This window comes from Zootoca vivipara, chromosome 13 (assembly GCF_965207765.1).
Source record: "Zootoca vivipara chromosome 13, rZooViv2.hap1.1, whole genome shotgun sequence".
Lineage (NCBI taxonomy): Eukaryota > Metazoa > Chordata > Lepidosauria > Squamata > Lacertidae > Zootoca > Zootoca vivipara.
Window position 1 is genome coordinate 39,704,899 of NC_142596.1, and position 25,412 is coordinate 39,730,310.

At 45.0% G+C, this 25,412-nt stretch overlaps 1 protein-coding gene across 1 annotated transcript in view; it reads left to right on the forward strand.

Moving 5' to 3' along the window:
• The window catches only part of XYLT1 (xylosyltransferase 1), a 188,971-nt gene that overhangs the window by 157,800 nt on the left and 5,759 nt on the right, over nt 1–25,412 (forward strand). The window contains exons 7-11 of the mRNA XM_035130694.3: nt 6,212–6,428; nt 10,970–11,146; nt 13,273–13,535; nt 14,411–14,606; nt 23,795–24,128. Of these exons, the coding sequence (XP_034986585.3) occupies nt 6,212–6,428; nt 10,970–11,146; nt 13,273–13,535; nt 14,411–14,606; nt 23,795–24,128 (1,187 nt within the window). The remainder of the gene's footprint in view (nt 1–6,211; nt 6,429–10,969; nt 11,147–13,272; nt 13,536–14,410; nt 14,607–23,794; nt 24,129–25,412) is intronic.

The window sequence follows — 25,412 nt, forward strand, 5'->3', positions numbered from 1 at the left end:
TACGGCAGATCCATTCCTTGATCTCATGGTTGTGGAACTACCAAGAGGGACCCTCCCTGCCTATCAAAACACCCAGCAAAATTTGTAGGAGCGGACGTGGTCATTTGGCTATCAACTCACTGAGGGCTGTGTGAGCACACCTTGAACTGGGCCCAGAAATAAGCCAACAACCAGCCATAGACCGGGGCCAACAGTCTTGGCCTCTTGCAAAGAACCCTGGGAAGTGTAGTAAGTTCAAGGTGTTGTTGAGGAACCCCTATTCCTTTCACAGAGCTACGTACAGTTCCCCGGAAAAGAGGATTTGTTTGTTAGACTACTCTGGGAATTGTAGTTATGCAAGGGGAATCGGGGTCTCCTAACAACTCTCAGCGCCCTTAGCAAACTACAGTTCCCAGGATGCTTTGGGGGAAGCTGTAACTGTGAAAAATGCTGCTTTAAATGTCTGGTGCAGATGTAGCTTAAATTGTTTAGGGCTTTGAACACAAATGTGAATGCAACTTGAATTGGGCCCAGAAATTAACTGGGAATGCATTGCTTCATTTTGACTGGCAGGTTTTGCATTAGCTGGCATTCCTGTCAAACGATGGAGTTAAATTAGAAAGGCAATAAGAAAGGGTTGTGGAGATATGCCTCCCGTTCACTTCTGACTCTTGTGATCATTGCTCCTCAAACACTGTCAAAAGAAGAAATAAGAGCATGAATTATGACCGTTCCACACAAAGCCATAAGATGCTCACCTCGGCTGGGACAAGAGCAATTTGGATGAATTAAATCTGCTCATCTTCTCATTAATTTAATATTAAATTGTGCTAATGTGCCACTTGGCCTCTCTTCTGGGGAATAATAGGTTGGGTCTTTAATGGGGATTCTGCCTTTGGAATACATAAACAGTTAATTGCATTTTAGGATGTACTGTGATATATAGGTAGGGCTGGCATATCAGTTTATGTATTATTCAGAATCAATTATCTCTTCATAAAAAAGAAAATAACTGAAAGTGCTTCAAATTAATTACAAAGAAAGCAGTAACAAACTTGAGGGGTTGCGATGGAGAACAGTCGGATTTCAGGAACACATCGGTTCAGGAGAGCTGTTCTGGAACAATCTGTTGGCAGGAAGTGGTTGGGCGAAGGGAGAATGTTCCCACAAGTTGAAGCCCCCTCCCCCCAAGCTGCTGTTCACTTGCAGAAGAGAATGGCGTTGCATGGTTTCAGGGCACTGTGGTGCTGGGATGGGCCCCCTACATCGGAGGGGGTAGGAGGAGTTATGACAGGCTTCCTCCAACTCGGCCCTCCAGCATACCTGCCAAGTTGCTGTCAGAGAAATAAGGGACCGGGCCGGAAGTACCGGTAGCAGACCAGAAGTAGCGCTGCCGCCATTTTGGAACTGGGCGGAGCATGCTCAGAAGTGACTTTTGATGCTGCTTTGCCCAGTTCCAAAATGGCCACCGCGCCAGAAGTCTCACTGCAGCCATTTTGGAACTGGGCAGAGCAGCATCAAAAGTCGCTTCTGAGCATGCTCCGCCCAGTTCCAAAATGGCCGTCGCGCCAGAATAAACCGGGGGGAAACAAAAAAATCCTTTTTTTCAGCTAGGAACAGCTGGAAAAATGGGGATTTCCCAGGGAATACGGGAGACTTGGCAGCTATGCCCTCCAGATATTTTGAGACTCCAGTTCCCATCATCCTGCTAGCTAGGGATCATGGGAGTTGTAGGCCAAAAACATCTGGAGGGCTGAGTTTGAGGAAGCCTGAGTTATGGCATAGAGAAGAGCATAGGGGTCAGCAAACTTTTTCAGCAGGGGGCTGGTCCACTGTCCCTCAGACCTTGTGGGGGGGCCGGACTATATTTTGAAAAAAAATATGAATGAATTCCTATGCCCTACAAATAACCCAGAGATGCATTTTAAATAAAAGGACACATTCTACTCATGTAAAAACTGTTAGGAGATTCATTCCCCGTCTGCAGTCATAGGGTTATTGTGTATCATATGACTGTATGTGTTTTCATTTCCACAGAGTGGAAGTGACGTAGACAGGATGTTTACCTTGCTGTGTTCCTAAGTGGGACTGTTGTCTCCTTTGTTCTCTCTCTTTACTGGCTGTGATGCCAGAGAGAGGGAGCCATGATGTAGAGCTCCCAGTTTGTTTATATGTAAATAAAGCAGTTAAGCCTTATTTACTGACTTGTGTGTGGTTCATCACATTTGTGAGAGCAATCGCATATTTGGCCTGTGGGACCAGTCTAACAGCTGGCCCCCGGGACGGCCGAATCTTAAAATGCTGATTCCCGGACCGTCCGTGGGCCGGATTTAGAAGGCAATTGGGCCGCATCCGCCCCCCAGGCCTTAGTTTGGGAAGCTAAGAAACCAAGAAGAGCTCTGTTGGAGAAGAACACAGATCCTTCTGGTCCAGCACCCTGTCCTCACAGGGACCAAAACAGATGTCTATGAGACACTCACAAGCAGGATCCGAGTGTAACCTGCACCTTCCCAGCAGCAACTGGTTTTCAGACGCGCACTGACTCCAACCGCGCAGGTAGAGCACACCCATCGTGGGCAGTCGTGGTGCTTTAGCAAGTTGAGTTAATAGTGCACTGTATGAAATGCTGTATGGCAGCAGCAGGCGTTTCAATTCTGCTCCCAAGCAATTGCTGGAAAGCAGTTCCTCAGCAGGGAGGATGCACTCAGTGTTATCAGCCGAGTGTTTCTGAGCAATTAATCAGTATGCTGGTCTGAATGGCACATCCAGTAAATGCTTGTGTATTTCTGTAACAATGAATCACCCATTTAATACCCAGCACTACTTAGTACTGCACATAAACCAGAATTTATTATCCCTGCAGCCCAAGTATTTTAACCTCTTTGCTCCTGGTAGCATTAGTGGTCTCACAAGTTTTGGGTGCAGCTCTGTTTTTTTGGCCGGGGGGGGGGGGGGCAAGTTACATGTTTGAAATTTCATACTGCCACCCATATGGGTTATTTTAGCCAAAGGACTCCTTGAAACATGTTGGCTACAAAATTCCTTCCTATTGCACCTGGGGAACATAATGCAATATTTGCAGGAGCTGTATACAAAATACAATATTATTAGCACAAAGAATGTGTTGTTGTTTTTGTTTTAATTTTTTTAAAAAGTGCAAAGCAGGGGCACTTAGAAATGTGTATATTTTACAGTGAATGCTCTGTTTCTCCACTTTATCACCTGGGTTGCCATAAAACAAAACAAAACAAAACTTTACTGCTCATTTTTGGCAAAGCGCCCTCACTTGGCTTTCCATCCTATGCTATTTAAGGAACAGGTTTTTATTTTTATTTTTTTGAAATTTGTGCTAAAATAAACAGGTGTGCTGAAAAACTGGGGTAATATAACTCAGGCTGCAAGGTTAGGGAAAATGCATGTGAGGGGGAGGTTTTGTTTTATTTTCAATGTATGTGGTGACGTGAAGCCATTTGGCTCAGGCTGCAGATCCGACTTCTGCCCTGCGTCCTCCCCTATGCGTTGTGCTGTCACAACAGTGCCTTTGCCCTCACCACTGCCACTACACCCACTGCACCCTTGCCACAGCAGTGTGAATGCCACTGTAGATGAGGGTGCAATTGCAGTACAGTGGTACCTAGGTTTAAGTACACAATTGGTTCCGGAAGTCCGTACTTAACCTAAAGCATACTTAACCTGAAGCGAACTTTCCCATTGAAAGTAATGGAAAGTGGATTAATCCGTTCCAGACAGGTCCGCGGAGTACTTAAACTGAAAGTACTCAAACCGAAGCGTACTTAAACCGAGGTATGACTGTAGTGGGACCAGCAACAATACAGGCATGGTGGAGGGAGAAGGATGTGGCCCAGATCTGCAGGGAGGGGGGGGGACAGTTGGGCATTTTGCATACAGCAAGTAAACATCTTGGGCCACCCCTGGTAGCCCCATACACATAATTGCTTGAGAATTATATGAAAAGAAACCCCTCATTGCAGTTGCGAAAGGTTCAGCCCACCCCCTTGATTCAAAATGGCTTCCAATTGTATCCCAACATCAATGAAAACCTGCTCATTGATTTCAGGAACCATCATGCAAAATTTGGTAAGGGATATTTAAATGCACAGAAAATATGACAAATTGCTTTCCAAAATATCTAGCAGATGTTTTTTGGGGAGGGGGCATATGATAAAATCTTAATATGCCCCTGTTGTTGGCTACTTTTAAATCAACCCATTGATGTTCTTGCACTTCACCGTGACAAACTTTTCCATTAAAGTATTGGAAACAAATACATTTTGTGGCATAGATACAGCCTCTCCGCCGGGTGAAATATGTGACTGTTCGAACCATATGTTAAAAAGTAACAATGACAAATGGTTTGTTAGTAAATACTCCCAACAAATCTGTTTGTTGTTAATTGCTAGGAAGAGAAGCGGGGGGGGGCACACCGAACCCTCTGCCAACCTTTTTAATTCAAGAAGTCATTTGGATTTTATTGCAGAGCATTAGAATGATTAATGCTGGAAGAGGAATATTTAATCTCCAATGGACAGCGCTGATTTAGTTTTCTTTGTTCCTTACCTTTCACTGGAAGGACTTATCAGAGGTGGGATTTCAGGTTTTCATTTCAGTTGTTGCCAAGTTGCAATCAGCAATTAATTAGCCTCATGGGTGATATTACTCACTTTGAACACGGAACCAGACAATCCCTGAAGAGTATCTTGGCTCTAAGCTTCTGCAGGGACACACACACACACACACACACTTACACTTTTTTAAAAAAAATCAGGGGTGCAAAGCCTTTTCCAAGCCAAGGGCCACAATCCCTTCTGGCTGACCTTCCAGGGGCCACATGCCAATGGTGGGCAGGGCCAGAAGTAAAAGTGGGTAAAGCAATTAATGTAATTTCATAGGCTAGTTTTTACACATGCTCAGTCCCTTTGTCTGCCAGCCAGGCAAGCTACAGGCATTATTATCTGAATTCAAGGACACATTCCAGGCAGGCGAAACTTTCTAGAGTGTGACTTCATTATACAGCTTTAGGCGCTAGGCAAAAACATCCCTCTTTAACCCAGGCCTTTGGCTGAGTGGCATCCAATGTCCTTTTAAAATGTGTTGGGGAGGGGGGAGGAATGTATTGGGTTGTCTTTGTTTTCATTATGTATTTTGTGTCTTTATATTGTGATTTTATGTCGAAACTGCCCTGAGACCTGCATGTATAGGGCGGTATACCAATTTAATAAGTAATAATAGTAATAATAGGTGCTGTGAGGAGTGTGGCCTGGGCTGAGGGTGTGTGTCTGAGGAGAGTTCTGGGGGCCTGAAAATAATTCATGTAAATTGCATATTCAAAGTAAACATTGTTTCCCCCCCCCCAGAGGCGTCCCCACCACCATCACCAAATAATAGAAATAAATGACTGAACTTTCACATGCATGAATATTTAATTTCGCAGAGAATTGCATAAATATTGTATTTGGAGATTCTAGAACACCCCATTAAAATTGCAAGACATTTCCATTATCCCTTTTATAATAGAATGTGGAATTAGGAGCTCATCTATGGAAATAAAATGAAATAAAAAATTCTCAACTTCTTATCTTCCCTTTTGTCCTCTAAGCGCCGTTAACGCACAGAGAGGCTCGTATGTCTGGCCTTTGTTTTTCATTAATTAGATTTGGAAAACAGCCCATTTTCTTTCTCTGGGCTCTGTTGCTTTTTGAAATAAATTCCAATCAAGGATAAGAATGCCAACTGCTTAAGCACCAGAGTTTCGTGGGAACCAGGAAGGTACACAAATGTGTTTACTACAATGTTTAAGAGAGAGAGAGTCAGTGTACACACCATATACTTAAAACACATTTCCCACTCCAAAGAATGCTGGGAACTGTAGTTGCACCTCACTGAGCTACAGCACCCTTAAGAAACTACAGTTCCCAAGATTCTTTGGGCAAAGCCACATGCTTTAATTGTATGGTGTGTACTCAGCCAGAGAAGGGAGCTAACTGTCCCTTATTTGCTATCCTCTGTTTTCTTGTACCTGCTGCTGGTGAATCTTCTATCCCACAGACAATCTGCATGACATTTTTCACTGTGGAGGGTGTTCCACTGCCGGTTTATTTCTCTCTTTCCCCCCACCCCCTTTTACCTCCTGCTATAATCACATATGTTCAAGAGTCTCTATCTTTCTTACTCGTTACGTATATTTTTAACATTTCCTTTTCCTCCTCTCCAGGTTTATTAGAAAGCAAGGGCTGGACAGGCTTTTCCTGGAATGTGATACCCACATGTGGCGCCTCGGTGACCGGAAGATTCCGGAAGGAATAACGGTGGATGGCGGGTCAGACTGGTTCCTGCTGAACAGGAAGTTTGTGGAATATATCACCTTTTCTAATGATGACCTGGTGACGAAGATGAAGAGGTTCTACTCCTACACATTACTCCCAGCTGAGGTGAGCAAACTTGCAGTGTTATGGAAGGCTTTTTCCTTTGGTTATTGGTTGGTTGGTTGCTTTGAAGCTGCTGCACTTTAACATACATTACCTTTCTAAAAATCAAGGCCAGCCCTATCATTAGACAGGGTGAGGAAGCTGCCTCAGGTGACGGAACCTGATTGGTATGTTGTGGAGGGAGCAGAATTCTTGCCGGCTGTTCCTCCTGAGTTCATGGAGGACAAGGCTATCAGTGTGGTTCCTCATCATGTATACTGCCCTCCAAGGTCCAGAGGTGGTATTCCCCTGAATGCAAGTCCCTGGTGAGAAATGATGGGGGGATGCTGTTGCTCTCTTGTCCTGCTTTGGACTTCTCACAGGCAGATGGATGGCCACCTTGGGGAGGGTGGAGGAAGGATACTGGACTAGACAGGCCTTTGTTCTGATCAAGCAGAGCTCTCTTTTTGTTCCATGAGGAAGAAGTATGTTACAATCACCCTGCTTGATCAGACCCAACGTCCACCTAGTCCAACCTTTAGCATTCCACCAGAGGCCCCCAGGCCTTTTTTCAGCTGGAATTCGCTGGAACTAAGTATGGGAGGCATTTTTGCCACGGCTGCATTCGCCCTGAAAAAAGCTCAACAAGTTCCAGCACCTCTTTTTCTAGATAAAAAAAAAGCCCTGCATAAGCCTAAAGCCAATGTTTGTCCCACAGCAGCTGGCATTCAGCAACTGAACAGGGAGACTCAGTTTAGCTATCAAAATGAACAGCCTATGTCAGCCAAACCTGTTGCCCTCCAGATATTTGCAGGCTACAGCTCCCACCATGATTGATCATTGGCTACACTGGCTGAGTCCAACAGCATCTAGAGCAGGCATCCCCAAACTTCAGCCCTCCATATGTTTTGGACTACAATTCCCATCATCCCTGACCACTGGTCCTCTTAGGTAGGGATCATGGGAGTTGTAGGCCAAAACATCTGGAGGGCTGCAGTTTGGGGATGCCTGATCTAGAGGGCAACAAGATAGGGAATGGTAGCCTAAGTTCTGTGAGATTAGGAAAGTTTGTGGCATATGGGGTTTTCAGTTAAGAGAAAGGGTGAATAAGAAGCAACATGATACAGTTTGCAGAATTACGCGTGGCATCAAGAAAATGGCTGGGGGGAAGTATTTCTCCCTCTTTCATAACACTCGTGGATGTCCATTGAAGCTGAATTTTGGGAGAGTCCAAGAAAACAAAGTACTTCTCCATGCAGCACCTTGTTAAACTGTGGAACTCCCTCCTGCAGGGCGGCTGCCAATTTGGATGGCTTTAAAAGAGGTTTAGATGAATTCATGGAGGAGAGGGCTATCCACAGTTATTGGCCATGATGACTGTGCTCTGCTTTCATTGTCAGACGCCGAAATTCTTCTGAATGCCAGTCATTGGAAGCCACAGGAGGGGAGAGGGCCTTTGTGCTCGGGTCCTGCTTGCATCTGGGTGGCTACCATGAGAACAGGATGCTGGACTAGACGGACAAAATTGTCACAAAGCCCATGTCCGATGCTAGCATCTTGTGACGGCGGATTCCATAAATTATGTGTTGCATTAACTGGATTTTTTCTTCCTCTGTCATTCTCATTAGTAACGGTGATCAAAAGTTATATTTAGTGTGTAGGTGACATCCATCTTTCTTCTGTCCACTAGACCTTAATGCATTCAGAAGATGACTGATCCCCTTTCTCCTTTTCACTTACACATATATTAAATGTTCTCCTTTTAATCCTGCTTCTCCTAAAAGGGAAACGAAAGGTATCGTCTTCCCTTTCAACTCTGTCAACCTTTTATTCTGCTTATCTTTGCAGCGGCCTTCTCTGCTAGTATAAAAGGACAGGGCAGTGGGTAATTGGGTAGGTTTCTCTCCCCCTCCCCTCCTCAGTCCCGGCTTTTTGCCTGAATGACAATGTATGCCTTAATGGGTTTAACTAGACAATTCAAGCGTAAAATCCATATTCACTGGCCTGTCATTTAACATTTTTTAAAAAGGGGGCAAGGGGCTTGTCCAGGGGGATAGGCGGTCAACCATACTAATGCCATTCCATGTGTCTGTAGATCACCCTATAGTTGATATTTTACAAAAGAACTCACTGTTCTGTAAAGGCCTTTTGCTTTTTCACCACCCAATGTTTATCCTGTTTCAGTTTTTCTACCCACCAGATTTCCTCGGCAAGGTTTTGTATCCGACTCCTTCAAAATAAGAATAAAGATAAATAAATAGGGAGCCCACTTTCATGTTAACCTAGCCCAGCCTTGTCCAACCTGATGTGTAGATGTGTTGGACTATAACTCCCATCAGCCCCAGCCACACAGTCTGTCAGGGAAATTGGGAGTTGTAGCTCAAAATGTCGGGGTGGTGGTGGGGGGCATAAGGTCCGGGAGAAGAAAAATCCTCAGCACTGTCCCAAAAAACAAAGCCTCACTGGACATGGGAAGATAGGAAGCTGCCCTTATATCGAGGCCACATTCACACCATACATTTAAACCATTATGATACCGCTTTAAACACTTGTGGCTTGTTCCCAAAGAATTGTGGGAGCTGTAGTTTGTTAAAGGTGCTGAGAGTTTTTAGGAGACCCCTTCCCCCCCCCCAGCAGAGCTACAATTCCCAGAGTATGATAACAATAAGTCTATTCCCGCAGGGAACTGTGAGTGATCCTAAAAACTCTCAGCACCCTTGACAAAACGAACCAGGTCCCAGAATTCCTTGTTCGAAGCCATAACTGTTAAAATGGTGCCATGGTGCTTTAAATGTATAGCATGAATGTAGCTCTCCAAGGCTTCAGTTGGGTTTTCCTCAACCCTAACCGTAGACGCCAGAGATTGAATCCGGGGTCTTCTGGATAACAAACAGATCCTCTGCCCCCCCCCCCCCGTTATGAATGTGGGCAAAAACTCCTCAGAGATGCTGGGGCCCCAGTAACTGCCTGAGGGCCCCTTGTGGTTGATGCAGGGCCTGTCAGTCTCCATTACTATGGGATTTAAGTAAACACCGAAATAACAGTGGTATAATTAGAAGAAGAAGAAACCCATTGGAATTTCTCACTGCCTTGAATTGGCAAATAGACTTAGCAGCTTCGGAAATAATTGCAAGAGACAGCGTGTCCCTTCTTTTGCCTTAGGGGCGAACTGGGTCTTTCACTGCGAGGTCATTTTCACCTATGGGCACATTGCAACTTCCAAATAAATCAGCGGTAGTAGACAGAAAGGAATTGGCTTGGTTTGCGGTGGTTGTCTTTTCTTTTATTACTTTCACTATTTCCCCACATTAATTGGTGGGAGATTTTGACCTTGAAAATCGCCTCCACCACATTGAGAAATCTATCTGAGGGGGAAAGGACCCTGACCCTACCTGACTGGAGGTGCAACGTTAGATGCAAAACAACGGAATTAAATATGATCTCCTCCTTCAGATGCTTCTTCCTGTGGCCCTTTTCAGTGTTGGTGTTATAAAACCACGTTCCTGTTCCAGAAATCTAAAATCTTTTAGAATTGTCATTTTTAAATAATTAATACGGAAATTTTCCTCAAGGTTAATCCCCTCCCCACTACAGCAAAACACACACACGAAAAGAAACATAATGAGAGATCTTGTAATAATAAAAAATGCCAAAACACATCAATTACATTATTAAAACAGCAGCCAGAGAAAGGCAGAAAACAATGTATTCCATTTTAAAATGCATTGACACAGCAGCTTAATAGTAGCCTCTGTCTTCCTAAAATTCAAGAGAAAAGGGGAGGGAGTTTCATAATCTTGGTACCGGGGATGGATTTAGCTTTGATGAGGCCCTAAGCTACTGAAGGTAACGGGGCCCTTTATGTGTCCAGCTGTCCTTTGTTAACAACAAATTGTCACTGTTTTTTTGTGTTGAATATATGCTATGTGGTAATTTATGGACCTAATAGGTATCTAAAGCTCTTTGCACATAACAAAATATAACAAAATATGTATTTTAGCTTTTAGCAAAGTAATTGTGAAACTAATCTTATATTTTGGAATATTTTACATCCAGTGGGTTTTTTCTTTAATTTTTTTTTGGGGGGGGCCAAGAGAGTGGAGCCCTAAGTTATAGCTTGTTTAGCTTATACGTAAATCCGGCACAGCTTGGTACCCTTTTCGAATACCACTTGAGAGTCTTTTTGGCAAAAGGGTGAGGTATAAATGCTGCAAATAAATAAAATAGTAATAACACACACACACACCAGCAAATTTCAAGCTGTCCACAGAGAAAAATGGTTTGAGAACAAGTGCAGCACACTACGTGATCTCTTCAGCCCATATGCTTTGTAATCATCTCTTAATGTGCTTGACTCTATACATCTAAGCATTCTTACCCCCCACTTTAACTATAATTTGTTAAGGGTGCTGGGAATGGTAGCTCTGTGAGGTCGGCACCCTTAACAGACTATGGCTCCCATGATTCTTTGGTGGAAACCGTATCGTTAAAGCACGGGATGGATGTGACCGTAGTGTCCTCTCACGACCCCACTGAGTTTTGTGTTTCTCCCTGTCTCCCAACAGTCTTTCTTCCACACCGTCCTGGAAAACAGCCCTCATTGCAACACAATGGTGGACAACAACCTGCACATCACAAACTGGAACCGCAAGCTGGGTTGCAAATGCCAGTACAAGAATATTGTGGACTGGTGCGGCTGCTCCCCAAATGATTTCAAGCCGGCCGATTTCCACCGATTTCAGGTAAGTTGGTATCTTATCAGGTTTGTTAGTCACGCCGTCGTGAGGCTGGATCCAGCAGGTCTTTTCCTACGTTCTTATGTATAAGAGTTGGAGCCCATCATTAACTGGATGACACCATGCTGGCATCTTCTGCTCTATCCCATACTGTCTGCTCTACCTGACAGCAGCTCTCCATGAGTTCTGGTCACTGCCGCCTGGTCCTTTCTCCTTCCTTTTTTAAAAGATAATGCCAAGGGTTGAATCTGAGACCTGCTGCCCTTCCCTCCCACAGAAGCTCCATCTGGTGTTTCAATCCATGGTGTAACTAGAGCTTTGAACATTAGTTTTTCAAAGAATCTAGTTCAAGCTCAACATGTCCAGAAAGGAACCCATGCAAGTTCACCTTCATCCCTTTACAAAACAAGCTAGTTCAGTTCACAGTTCGATTCAAATTCAGCCAAATGACTCTCAGCCTCCCTCCCACCCCCCCAACCCACCAACGTGCGGAATGTTACTGGCTGCTGTGCTGAAGTATAAAATATAATTTAGAAGGCTAAGAAAACATCCAAAAACACATGCACACGGTGAAATGTGAATTGTTTAATTATAGCTCGGTCAGTAGACTATGAGTCATGGGTTTGAGCCCCACGTTGGGCAAAAGATTCCTTTATTGCATGGGGTTGGACTAGATCTGACCCTCATGGTCCCTTCCAAGTCTACAATTCTGTTATTTTTTGGCTCATCTTTTCATTCTATGATTCTGTTTTTCCTCAGAAATTATGATCTTGAAGCTTAAAGGCCTAATGTGTCTGAAGCGTTTTTTTAAAAAAAACCACACATGTAAGAGAATGAACTTGATGATGAACTGGAAACTGGTCAAAGTCCTACCCCAAAATGAATTTAGTTCACATTCTGTTCTCAGCAATTATGGCAGCTATATGTTCAGGCATAGTTCAGATAATTTTGAACACATTCAGTAAACTTCATTAAACCAAACGAGTTCATTCCAAACACTGGATGGAGGGCTCCCGCTTGCACAAATGAGGTCCCGGGTTCGGTTGCTGGCATTTTCAGTTTTAAGCCTCTCAGGTAGCTGGGTTGCCCGACAAGTTCTGGAGGGCCAGTGATTTCTCACCTCCTGCCCGAAAGTAAACCTGTTTTGCTGGTGAGAATGCCTCATGCATTCCAGGCATTCTGGCTGCAAATGGATGAGAATAAACATAATCGGAGCCACTCTGAAAGCAAATTTGACGGGTGGTGTTGACTTTTTGGAAGGCATGTTGCACCTTTTGGTCTTGGCGCTTTCAAGCTTGACACTTTTTTATCCCTCTATATTTTAAAAAAAATGTGCAGAAAACAAAGAAGTCTTTTACAGTCTAACAGAGCGGTGTTAGAGAAACACATAAGCCGTGGGCAGCATCCCAGTTCAGCCTGTTATAGAAAAATGTAAGAGTCCCCTATCACCAGCATCCACTTTCCCAAACACTTGTTAACATAACATGGCTTCCTCAGACACCAGTGTACCCACCAGCGCATCCTGTGGTGTTCACAAAAGGTCTGAGTAAATATCCCCTCAAAAACACATAAGAGACGATTTGCTTTTCCTGCTCATTTCCTGTTTGCACTGACTCAGCCTCTCTTACACTGAAGCCTTTATGTCATGCCCCCATGTCAGCCATTTTAAGTTATGGCACCCACCCACTCATGGCAGCCATTTTAAGTTATGGCACCCACCCATGGCAGCCATTTGTGTTATGCCAGGCTCAAGGCAGCCATTTTGTGACTGATGCCAGCAGCACTTTCTCAAAATTCAAAATGTGCTCATTGGCCCAAAAAAGGTTGGCAACCCCTGCGCTCGGACAGCAAATCACCCATACACAAAAGTTCACAATTAAACTACTGGGTTCTCTTTGATACTCATTCTTCCAACCTGCCAGGACTGTGTTGACACTTTGTAAGTGGCTCCCTGCCCGCCCCCCGCGGTTTCTCTGCATCTGAACTTTTTATATCTTGTTTTTGCTGGAATTTTCTGACATCCGTTCTTGCATCACCATGACGTGTAAGGTGGGAACCTTGTGTTCCTCAAAAAAAAAAAAAAATCCACAGAAACGGTGTTGTAAAAAAAAAAATTGTTCTTATTGACACAGCAAACCACAAGACCGACCTTCTTTGCGCGCAAATTTGAAGCGGTGGTGAATCAAGAAATAATTGGCCAGCTGGATTACTACTTGTATGGCAACTACCCATCGGGCACTCCAGGCCTGAGATCGTACTGGGAGAATGTCTATGACGAACCAGATGGGATCCATAGCATCAGTGACGTCATGCTGACCATGTACCACTCATTTGCTCGCTTGGGCCTGAGGAGAGCAGAAACATCCTTCCACACTGATGGTGAAAACAGCTGCCGGTAAGTTCAGAGTTCCTTCAGTCCACAGCAGGTTGCAAGTACCTCTTCTCCTCCAAGCAGCTAAGATCTACATTCCCCTCTGGGCTAATGTGTCAGCAGCTGCCTGCAAGCCAACAGGGACCAAGAAGCTAAGCGGGTGGGCGCAGGACAGCGTCAAAAATGAGCAGGGACTCCCCTTGTCCCTATTTCTCTCTTGCCAATCTCCACTCTCCATTTCTCTTTCTCTCCAATAATACCCTTTTCACTCTCCCTCACTCTCGGATTGCGACTGCACATTTCAGCTTTATTTATTTATGTAGACAACAAGGGTAGCACCTGTCTAATATTTAATGAGAGGGAATTCCAGAAGGGAGGTGCCATAGCATTAGAAGCCAGATCTGCAAGAGGCCCTCTCCTGCAGAGCACAGTGATTAATTGGGTAAATAAGGGGGCAAGATGGATATTTTAGGTGTTCTGGTCCCAAGCTGTACTGTAGAGGAGTTTATAATTCACAACCAACACCTTAAACTTAGCCCAGTAGCCAGCTGGCAGCCAGTGCAATTTTTAAAAGTTTGTGAGTCTGGGAGCTGCCATTTAAATTTCCCCCAAATGCCGAATCTCCCCAAGGGGTTGTGGTGAAAGTAAATGGCAGCTCTCAATAACTCTCAATTAACTTTTGCAGATCAAGAGTCCCTTGGTCTCCGGGGTCCCACCTCAGTGCCCTTTGCCAAGCCCCCACCCTACCCAGGCTTAAAAACAGAGGTTTAAGAAGTGCGGCACATGCTCATTCCAATGAACTCAGCGTCACTGTAGCTGTAAGAGCCTCACCCTCTGCCAAACCACTAACTCTGTTCTTGCTAATCAAGCTCTTCTCCATTGGCATTTATGTTTTCCAGGTACTACCCAATGGGTCACCCATTCTCCGTCCAACTCTACTTCCTTGCTGATCATTTTCAGGGTTTCCTTGTCAAGCACCATGCTACCAATCTGGCTGCCAGTAAGCTGGAGACCTTAGAGACATGGGTGATGCCCAAAAAGGTGTTTAAAACTGCAAGTCCACCCAGTGATTTTGGAAGGCTGCAGTTCTCTGAGGTAAGCATTGCTATTATCTTTTTCCCCCGCTTCCTCTTTTAAACTGAACAAGGTTTCCTTTTCTTTGTTCTGAAACTGCCATGGCTCCTACTTCCTAACTGAGGCCAGATCTGCCAGATATGACCTTCTCCACACTTTCATTTGACCCCTATTTTGACTGCACTGTGTTGTGTACCAATTCATTCCCCTGGGTCCCAGAGCTTTTCTCACTGTTCTGAGGCTGTTCCTTGAGAAAATCCAATCTTGCTCAGAAAAGGCTTATCAGGTGTGCAGAACATTCAAAGAGAGATATTGCTTAACCCATTTGCCCTGTGGATAGCTCAGTCAGTAGACTGAGCATGAGATTCTAAACCTCAGGGTTGTGCTACATTGCAGGGGGTTGGACTTGATGACCCTTAGGATCCCTTGCAACTCTAGGATTCAGTGATTGTAAGCTTCAGTTCAGCAGGTAAAATCGGATTTTCTTAGCCTGCCAGGGAATTTCCAGAGGATGTTTCCTTGTAATAATTGCTTTGAATTGTTGTTGTTTTTATTGATTGCATTTCATCCCCACCCTTCTTTCAAGGTGTTCAGGTTTGTGTACATCGTAGTCTCCCACCCCCAACATTTTATCTTTCCAACAACCCTGCGACATAGTCTGGGAGAGTGACTGGCCCAATGACTTTGATGGCTGAGTTGGATTTTAGTCTTCCTGATCTCTGTCTGACTCTGTCAAGTGCTAAACCGCTCTCATCCTGAGCCACACATTCTTTGCAAATGGCACAGCTGCCTAAAGCTATTTATTTCATCATTTTTTTCTTGCTAAATCACAAATTTTAATTAAAGCCCACACAGCTAATTGAACAAATTTTTGTTCGTAGTCATTATGTCCTGGCCTATAAATTCTGCATTTTCTTTGGCAATTGAGAGAGGCTTAGGTAGGCTTCAGTGTTTTTAATGGCATGTGTGGCAAATCGGCGGCATTAATGTCCTATTAAGGAGATGGATGCTGGTCTTGTTCTGTTTATTGAGATATCGGTGGATTGAATTGCTATTTTCATGTCCTGACAAATGATCGCACCAACTGTATTTCTTGGGAATGGCAATTCTTCTGTTGTTTTGCTGGTGTGAGGGCATCTCGCAAGTTAATGAGAAACGCACATGCAAGATAACAGCTGAAACAGTATGTCCGGGTTTTGCTTGGAGTATAATCACAAGCGTCAACCTAACCTATTAAAAATCCCATTGGTTGAACACAAATTGGGGGCTGACACCAGTGGTCAGGACTCATTTTTCAGGGGTCAGAATTGATACTCATCGATTATCATCAGAGCCTTAAGAATACATGTCCTTGGCAACAGTCAATCATATGATCAATTGCCGCAGAAAGCAGGGTTGAAGCCAGTTGATCACCCTACAGAAACCAGCTTTGCAAGCCCTATACTCAGTGCTGTGCAAGCAGCTCCCAGGTGCCAGACAACTAGCTGGCTGTTGGAAAGCACCCAGCCACTCTAACTAGTGGTTGGGGCAATGCATCTGTCAATCATCAGATGCCATCATGATGTCAGGTGACTGGGTAGCCATGTGATTGTCCCACCCACCAGTCAAAGTTGGTCTGCGGGGGTGAGGATCAAGAAGGTTCCAGCCTACCAAGCCAAAAAAGGTTTCCCATCCCTGGTAGCGACAGTACTGAGCCAGATAAACACATTGTTTTATTCACTAGGGCACAGAGATGGAGAGCCTATGGCAGGTGTGACGGATTGGCCTGGTGGGCAAAAGAACTCCAGGGTGCAGAGAGTTAAACCCCAACCTCCTGGATAAATGACACATTCCATTCCTGAGGGGCGGGACTGCCAGGGTTTTAAAAGGAATGGGAGGGAGTTAATTTGAGGGAGAGGTGGTTAGGCAGTTGGCAGTTGGGAGTTAGGGAGTTGGTAGAGAGTAGAGTGTTAAAGAGGGATGCAGGAGCTGTATGAAGAAAACTGTGTTAAATAAAAAGAAGATATGTGCTTTTAAGAACCAAAGAAACTCATGTTTATAAGTTAAATAATAAAGTTAAATGTGCTTAAACGTTCACTGACTCGGCAGTGTCTCAGTACCTTCAGAGGTGTGACAAAGAGGGGAGAACAAAGCTTTCCTGGGGAAGAGGAAACTGTTTGCTGTTTCTCCTGTCATACAAAGGGCTGGTTAGCGAAGCCGAAGGAGCCACATAGTTGCCTAAGGGAGAGGCACACTGTAGCAGTAGGGATCCCAGGGAGGGAGACCCCACTGGTGGCCATAGGTTTCGAACGCAGAGCCTGAGGTACTCTGGAGACAAGTCCTATTTGGACTCTGGGGGTTTTTTCTTTTCTCCTGTTTGTGGAGAAGCACAGGGAGAGCCTCTGAGGTTAAAGTAGTGAGGTGGGGGATCCATCACATTTTTGGTGGCAGCGTCGTGATCTGAATCCACAACCAAAGTTGAAGTTTGTGGGAGTTTTAAAACAATATTTTCCAGAGAAGGAAAATGGCACATTTAAGAAAAGCAAGAGAGGCTAAAGGGGATGAGAGGACAGAAGGGGCTGAGGGGAGCCCAAATTCTGAATTAGAGCTTATGAGATTGAGAATTGAGATGTCTAGAATTGAAGCTGAGAGGGAAAAGGAAAAGATAGCGGCTGAGGAGAGAATGCAGTCTGAGAAATTAAAATTGGAACAGGAGAGGTTGCAAATGGAAAAAGAGATACAGCTGGGGAGAATGCGTTTGGAAGAGATTCAATTAAGAGGAGAGGTAGCTCCAAATAGAGAAAATGTGGAGGTTACCTCAGCAAACCTCAAAAGGTTCCCAAAATATGTAAATGGGGATGATGCCGAAAGCTTTCTATTCAGTTTCGAACGCATTTGTCAGGAATTAAAAATAGCTGAGGCGGACTGGATGATGTATCTGAGGCCTCAAATATGGGGCATCTTGAGTGAAATATACTCAGACTTAAGGGATACTGAACTATCCAGTTATGAGATATTTAAGCAGCGGGTGAGAGTACGCTGTGGGCTAACCGCTGATCAAAGCCGAAAAGCCTTTAGAGAACTGAAAAGAGGTCCTAAAGAGACTTTTTCTCAGCTGGCAAGCAAGCTAGATCGTTTGCTGGACAGGTGGATTCAGGGGAGCGGGGTGACAAGCTTCCAAGAGTTAAAACAGCTAATTTGTGTGGAGCAGTTTTATAAATACGTCCCTATGAATCTACGCTGGTTTATTAAAGATAAAAGGCTGCAGAATGTCTCTGAAATGGCTCTAATATTAGATGAGATTGAAGGAGACTGTCCTGAAATGCTGGTCCCAAGGCAGTGGCCAAAGAACAGGCAGATGAAGCCTTATGAAAAAGGGGAGAAAGACAGAGCTCCTGACAAAGCAGACACTCCAGTAGTCAGAAAAATAGCTTGCTATTTTTGTGGATTAGAAGGTCACATAAGATCAAGATGCCCGCAATTAGCAAAAAAACAAAATGCCAACATGGCTACAAAGTCAGTAAAGTTGCTAACCCAAGCTGAGGTAAAAAAATCACCTCAGGAAAGTAACCCAGAATCAACTGTCAGTGCCTCAGAGACTGTGGTTAACATAAGGCAGGTCTGGAGAGCTGATCAGGGGATTACTAAAGACTTTATGGAGCCAGTGATTATAAATGATCAAATATTTTTGGGTTTACGTGACACAGGCGCAGAAGTGAGTCTGGTTAGATCACACTGTGTGACACAGGATCAGTATCTTAAAGACCAAACTTTTAGTCTGAAGGGAATATGGGGTCCTGAGTTCGAGGTTCCGGTAGCAGAAGTGGATATAGGTTATAATGGCGTGAGGAGAAAATGGAAAGTGGGCGTCTGGGATAACATCGATACACCATTTCTGATAGGCAATGATGTGACCAAGCCTGAATTTATGGTTCAAGTTATCACTAGAGCACAAACCTCCACAAAAGGGAATCCATTAACTGCAGTAGAAGAGTCCCAAGCCGATCCTGAGGGGAACGGAATGTTGGGGAGAATGTCAGTTATAACCACCATAACAGCCAACAGGGCCCAGTTACTAGCAGAACAAAGGGAGGATGAAACTCTGAAGGGACTGTGTGAAGAAGATAAAGGGCAGTACGGCACAGTGGTGTCAGTAGAAAGGCCCAGGGTTTCTTGTATAAAGGAGGAACCACTAATTAGTAAATCTGAGACAGGCAAAACTGCAGCGGAGTGGGAAAGCAAAGAGCAATCAGTGTTGCCAGAGAAGACCAGTCTGCAAGAGCTGCAATTGGCACATGATGCCCCCACAACAGCGCATTTTGAAATAAGCCAAAAGGAGAGAGTCCAAAACCAAATTTACTGGACTGCTATAAACAAAGACACCAGAGGTTCTAAAAGTGAGAACAGTTTTATTTTAGACCTCGGGGATAGAGCCCTAAGATTACCAGAGGAGATTCCTCTGAGGGAAAATGTAAATAAGACTGTGTTAAAAGTCAATGGAAATGATTTAACAAGACAGAGCTTACCTAAGGAGCTCATAGCCGACTTGGGTATGAAGGAGGTGTTGCCACTTGGCGGAGTTAGCTGTGTAGAGACTGCAAATAACTTTCTGCAAGCCAAAGAGCTTAGTGAAAAGAATGAGGGAACACCGACCTCGTCTGTAACACCTTATCCTAACCACCAACAGTACTGTGTGGAAGAGCGTTGCCAACCATTTGTGTTAAGTTCCGACTTGATTAGTCGGGAAGGCAAATACAGCCCTTCTGAGCTGGTTGATGGGCAGCAAACCAGTGCACTTTTACAACTATTTCTGCCTGAATGGAAGGAGGAAGAGAGCGTGGCACATCCAGTGATTATATCTAGCATGCTGGAGCTGCTTCGCTATGTGCCAGAGACTAAGAGGCAAGCTGTAAGCAGAGAGCACAGGACACAGCCATGTTCGACATCAGGGGTTGTAAGCCTGATTATGAACGGGAATCCCGCGTGTGGCAAAGGAGCAGCTCGAATATGCAAATATGCTCCTCATTCGTCATCTGGTGATACTGCTGAGGCTGAGTATGTTCCAGCGAGGAGTCGGAAACAGCGCGAGGCCCACAGGAAAATGATTGCTCGAAAGCGAAAGCGGCTTGAGATTTGCTTGCGCCGGACTGTTGCACCGAGAAGTATGTTCCGGTACCAGCGTACAAACTGCAACAGTAAAAAGAACAGGGCAGTGCAAGCAGTTGCTTTTCGAGTGGAACAGGATGGTCCCGTGAGCATCCAAACAAAGACTGTGTCAAGTGTAAATACAAAGGGGAAAAGGAGGAGAGGAACTTTTTGTAAAATCTCCTATGTAGGAAACAGTACCATCTGAACTGTCTGCAGAGTCGTCAGTTCAAGGCAGAAGATCTACTCAGCGCATGGCCAGGGCAGCGCAATGAAGGAAAAGCGACGCGGCAGGAGGAGAAAAAAAAATGTGTTAAACTGCAACAGTTTTCTTCCAATGCAGAGTCGTCAGGAGTCCCACTAACTAATGCAGCTAAAGACACTCTTATGCGCCACTTATTGAGACTTATTCCTTCAAAAGTCATTGTTGACTGGTGGGAGGAGGGTTTCTTTTTATTTATTAGGTGCCGCAGGAAGAATTGCTGAGTACGAGTGCCTTCATCGTTTGGGGAGAATCTATTGTGCTTTTGTTGAAGGTGACAACTTGATCTTTTTAAGGCAGCAATGTATTTAAAGGATGCTTGAAGGTAGAAAATGTTTTTGATGGTATGGAATCAATTCTGTTTTGGTTGGGACACATAAATGTTTAGTGTATAATTTTTAGGAAATACCCTGATTTTTGAATAGAAGGAAAGGTTTAACTTTACACTATATATACATAGGTGGGTATTGTTGGGAAAATGCATTCTATTTCTTTTGAAATGTTAATGTGTATAGTGCATATGTAAGTGTGTATATCTGAAGTCTATTTTAACTTCAGGTATAGGTGTAAGTTTCGCAGGGGAATTGAGAGTTGCAACACAGGGTTGTGTAAACAGCGCACCTGGGGGGAAGGTAAGCCAGGGAATTCCCGACTCTATCTCCCTGCTTCGGCATTACTCTGGTATTTTTGAGTATGCCTGCGCAAGGGTTTTCGGGGGAGGGGAGAAAATGTGACGGATTGGCCTGGTGGGCAAAAGAACTCCAGGGTGCAGAGAGTTAAACCCCAACCTCCTGGATAAATGACACATTCCATTCCTGAGGGGCGGGACTGCCAGGGTTTTAAAAGGAATGGGAGGGAGTTAATTTGAGGGAGAGGTGGTTAGGCAGTTGGCAGTTGGGAGTTAGGGAGTTGGTAGAGAGTAGAGTGTTAAAGAGGGATGCAGGAGCTGTATGAAGAAAACTGTGTTAAATAAAAAGAAGATATGTGCTTTTAAGAACCAAAGAAACTCATGTTTATAAGTTAAATAATAAAGTTAAATGTGCTTAAACGTTCACTGACTCGGCAGTGTCTCAGTACCTTCAGAGGTGTGACAAAGAGGGGAGAACAAAGCTTTCCTGGGGAAGAGGAAACTGTTTGCTGTTTCTCCTGTCATACAAAGGGCTGGTTAGCGAAGCCGAAGGAGCCACATAGTTGCCTAAGGGAGAGGCACACTGTAGCAGTAGGGATCCCAGGGAGGGAGACCCCACTGGTGGCCATAGGTTTCGAACGCAGAGCCTGAGGTACTCTGGAGACAAGTCCTATTTGGACTCTGGGGGTTTTTTTTTTCTCCTGTTTGTGGAGAAGCACAGGGAGAGCCTCTGAGGTTAAAGTAGTGAGGTGGGGGATCCATCACAGCAGGCATCCCCAAACTGCAGCCCTCCAGATGTTTTGGCCTACAACTCCCATGATCCCCTAGCTAACAGGACCAGTGGTCAAGGATGATGGGAATTGTAGTCCAAAACATCTGGAGGGCCGAAGTTTGGGGATGCCTGGCCTATGGCCTTCCAGATGTTGCTGGACTATAGCTCCCATGACCATTCATTGTCAGCCATGTTGGCGTTGGCTGTGGCTGTTGGGAGTTTGAGTCCAACAACTTCCAAAGGGTGGCAGTTTCCCAATAAGAGGTTAATTCCATGTGACGTAGGTATCACCTCTTCACTTGAGTTTGGGTTTTTTGTTTGTTTGTTTTTTGAGAAAGATGGCATCTGTCCAAAGAGAAGGCGAAAGATGGACTTGGATTTCATTTAGGCATTCAGGGACTTCTGCACTAAGCCTTATCAGCGGAACTCGAAAAAAGTTTGTTTCTAGCCTCGTTAGCAGTTGTAATTCATCACAGAGAACAAAGTGAACTGGGCGGCAGGCAATTAGTGTCTTCTGTGTGGACCTAATGGTCCCCGTTTGTGGTGAGCAATGAGACACAAGCTAGTAATCAAGGCATAATTTATCTTGGGCAAATTTTAAGTGCAAACCCAAGCAGGGACCGGAATAAGTGATGTAAAAGCTCAGCAGGGAGTTAAGAAGCACCCTAACCCACCACCACCACCTCTTCAGAGGAAAACTGCAACTGATTTGGAAGCATAACTGAAACATTGGGGTGAGGGGGGAGAGAACAGCTAAGAAAATGTAAAGTCTGTTACATGTTTGTGGTTTGTTGTAAATCAGTGTAGTTCTATACAGAAACTTGTTGTTCTGTGATTCTTCCCTTCATTCCTGCCACCACCTACTGGGCATTAAAAAAAAAATCAGTTGAAGCTGTTCCAGGTGGTGCCAGGCTGAGCAGGTAACCTGCAGGTAACGTATTACAAGCATTGGTGCTTTAGTTCCAACAAGGATTATGAAGGGTCCTCAGAAGTAATGCAGTGGCAAATGTAGAAGAAGTGCAGGTCCCCTTCATGTTAAGTCACAGCTGTGACCCCCTCATAGCCACACCCCCTTCTGAGACCATACAGCTTTCTATATTTATACAATGATCCTATGATTTTGCATTAATAATAATTAGGGATGCCTTGCAATGATGCGCTGGCTTTGTACTAGATCTACTATTTTCTATGTACATATAACTGGGGCAGATGGGGCTTGTCAGCCTGAGAAGGTAGCCCATCTCATGTACCGGTAGGAGAAGCAGAAACTCTGATCCTAAACTTCCACTGCCTTGTGGCATATATTTGGGAGAAGAAAAGGCTAAACCAGGCACCCCCAAACTGCGGCCCTCCAGATGTTTTGGCCTACAACTCCCATGATCCCTAGCTAACAGGACCAGTGGTTGGGGAAGATGGGAAGTGTAGTCCAAAACATCTGGAGGGCCGAAGTTTGGGGATGCCTAGGCTAAACCCTACACAAACCCAGAGTGGAGTCCCTAAGACAATAGGATGGTCCCTTGTACGCCTTCTTCCGGCAACTCCTGCAGCCAGGCTGGTGCCAGACGTATTGCTCTGCTTTTCTTTGGACCACATGAGCAAGAATAAGAAGAGGGTCTTGTTGTCTGGGTAGCCCAGGGCCTCCATACACGCTGCCTTGGCTTGCTCCTCAGAGAGGTCATTTCTGTGCTGTTAATGCAGCGGTTTGGCTTCATCCCCAGAAGTGCACTCCATTGTCTCTTGAGACAGACAGATGCCATCAAAATATGAGGAAATCATTTTGAGTGTTTCAGGGAAAATCAAGTTGTGTTTCCCTTGTATGTCACAGAAATTGCACACCATTCTCTTGAAACTCACACACCTTTTGTTTCTGGCATTCCTAAATGCTTAGCTTTGAAACTACAGAACAGAACAGCTCCACCTCCTCAATGTTATTGCCACTTGCCTGTTCCGGAGTGACTCTAGGAGCCAGTCCTCAGGGACTGACTTGCCTCCTTTCAGTCTGGCTCCAGTGAGCACAAAAGGTGAAAGCACTTCTTCTCAGTTGTACAAAAGCTCCCCCTTCATGCTGATTGGGTAGTCCCAGGGTGCTGGAGACGAGGACCCTGCTGCAGGAATAGTAATTGGTCTTTGACTCCCCGCAACCCCACAGAACCCCATCTCTGGTCCCTAGCATTGGAGGCAGAGATTGCATTCACAGATGCACAGAAAGGATGGCTACTGGCTGCCTCTGTCAATCATTTAGCTCCACTTATCTCTACCTTCGAAGATAATCCCCCCCCCCAAAAAAAAGTGGGATGGAGCAACTTTGCAGCAGCCATCCAATGCGACAATTACAAAAATAGAACAGAATACATTGATTTTTAAAGCAGTTGGTTGCTTCTTTCAGCATTACCTGATGTGCAATGCTTCTGTTTACCCTTCAGATTGGAACCGACTGGGATGCTAAGGAGAGAATATTCCGGAACTTTGGGGGACTCATTGGGCCCATGGATGAGCCAATCGGCATGCAGAAGTGGGGCAAGGGCCCCAACGTCACTGTTACTGTCATCTGGGTGGACCCCACAAACACCATCGCCGCCACGTATGATATCCTAATAGAATCCAGCGCAGAGTTTACTCACTACAAGCCGCCGTTGAATTTGCCTCTCCGCCCGGGAATCTGGACTGTTAAGATCCTGCATCACTGGGTCCCTGTAGCGGAAACCAAATTCCTGGTCTCTCCTCTGACATTTTCCAACAGGCAAAGCATCAAGCAAGGTAAGTCATTTTTGCAAACCAAACCATTATTTGCAATTACGGCTTGGCCACAGGTGCTTAACTAAGATGGGGCTTGGGTCTGATCCAGAAAGCCTCTTCTTATTTTTCTCATGACATGATGGTGGCCATCAGCTTAGATTGCATTAAAAGGGAATTAAGGAAATACAATGGAACGTAAGGTTTATCTACGGCTGCTAGTCATGAGGGATACATGCTACCTCCAGGATCAGGTGGGGGGGGGGAATTGCCTCTGAATTGTCGTTGTTTTGTCATTGTCAGTTTATTTACATATCACATTTTCCTCAAGCAGATCACTGCTCAAAGCAGTTCACAAAGTCTAAATACAATGATATGGTAACAATGCATAATAAGACATATAATATCACTGCAACATGCTAAAAAATTGATAAGCAGCAATTAACACTTCATTTAGCATATATAAATGTTTAAGTAAGCATGCAGCTGAAGAGTAATAGCAGACGATGAACACATTCTGCCTGTTGGTTTCTGTGCTGCAATCAGGGGGGGGGGGGAGAGATGTCAGCAAAAGCATGTTCCGTATCACACCTAAGGAGTCAAAGAAGGCCCTGACTCCTGTCGGGGCTGCTGCAAGGACAGATTTATTTCAGGTCTGTTGCTTCACAGGCCTAACTATTCCGGCCTGTTTCCACTGTCCCACTTCTCTGAGGCTGTTTGCATCCTCCTGGGTCACATCCACACCATACGTTTAATGCAGTATGATACCACTTTAAAGAATCGTGACATGCCACAAAGAATCCTGGGAGTGCTAATTTGTTAAGGGTGCTGAGAGCTGTTAAAGGTAAAAGTAAAGGGACCCCTGACCATTAGGTCCAGTCGTGACCAACTCTGGGGTTGCGCGCTCATCTCGCATTATTGGCCGAGGGAGCCTGAGTACAGATTCCAGGTCATTTGGCCAGCATGACAAAGCCGCTTCCGGCAAACCAGAGCAGCACACAGAAACGCCGTTTACCTTCCCGCTGGAGCGGTACCTATTTATCTACTTGCATTTTGACATGCTTTTGAACTGCTAGGTTGGCAGGAGCTGGGACCAAGCAACGGGAGCTCACCCCGTCACAGGGATTCGAACCGCTGACCTTCTGATCAGAGCTGTTAGGGGGCCCCAATCCCCCTCACAGTTAAGCCACCATGTTAAGCCACGCTGAGAATCGTCATTCTGCGAGGCGAGCAGCAGTCTGCGAAGGACCCTCAGCACCCTTAACAACCTACGGCTCCCATAATTCTTTGGGGGAAGCCATGACCATC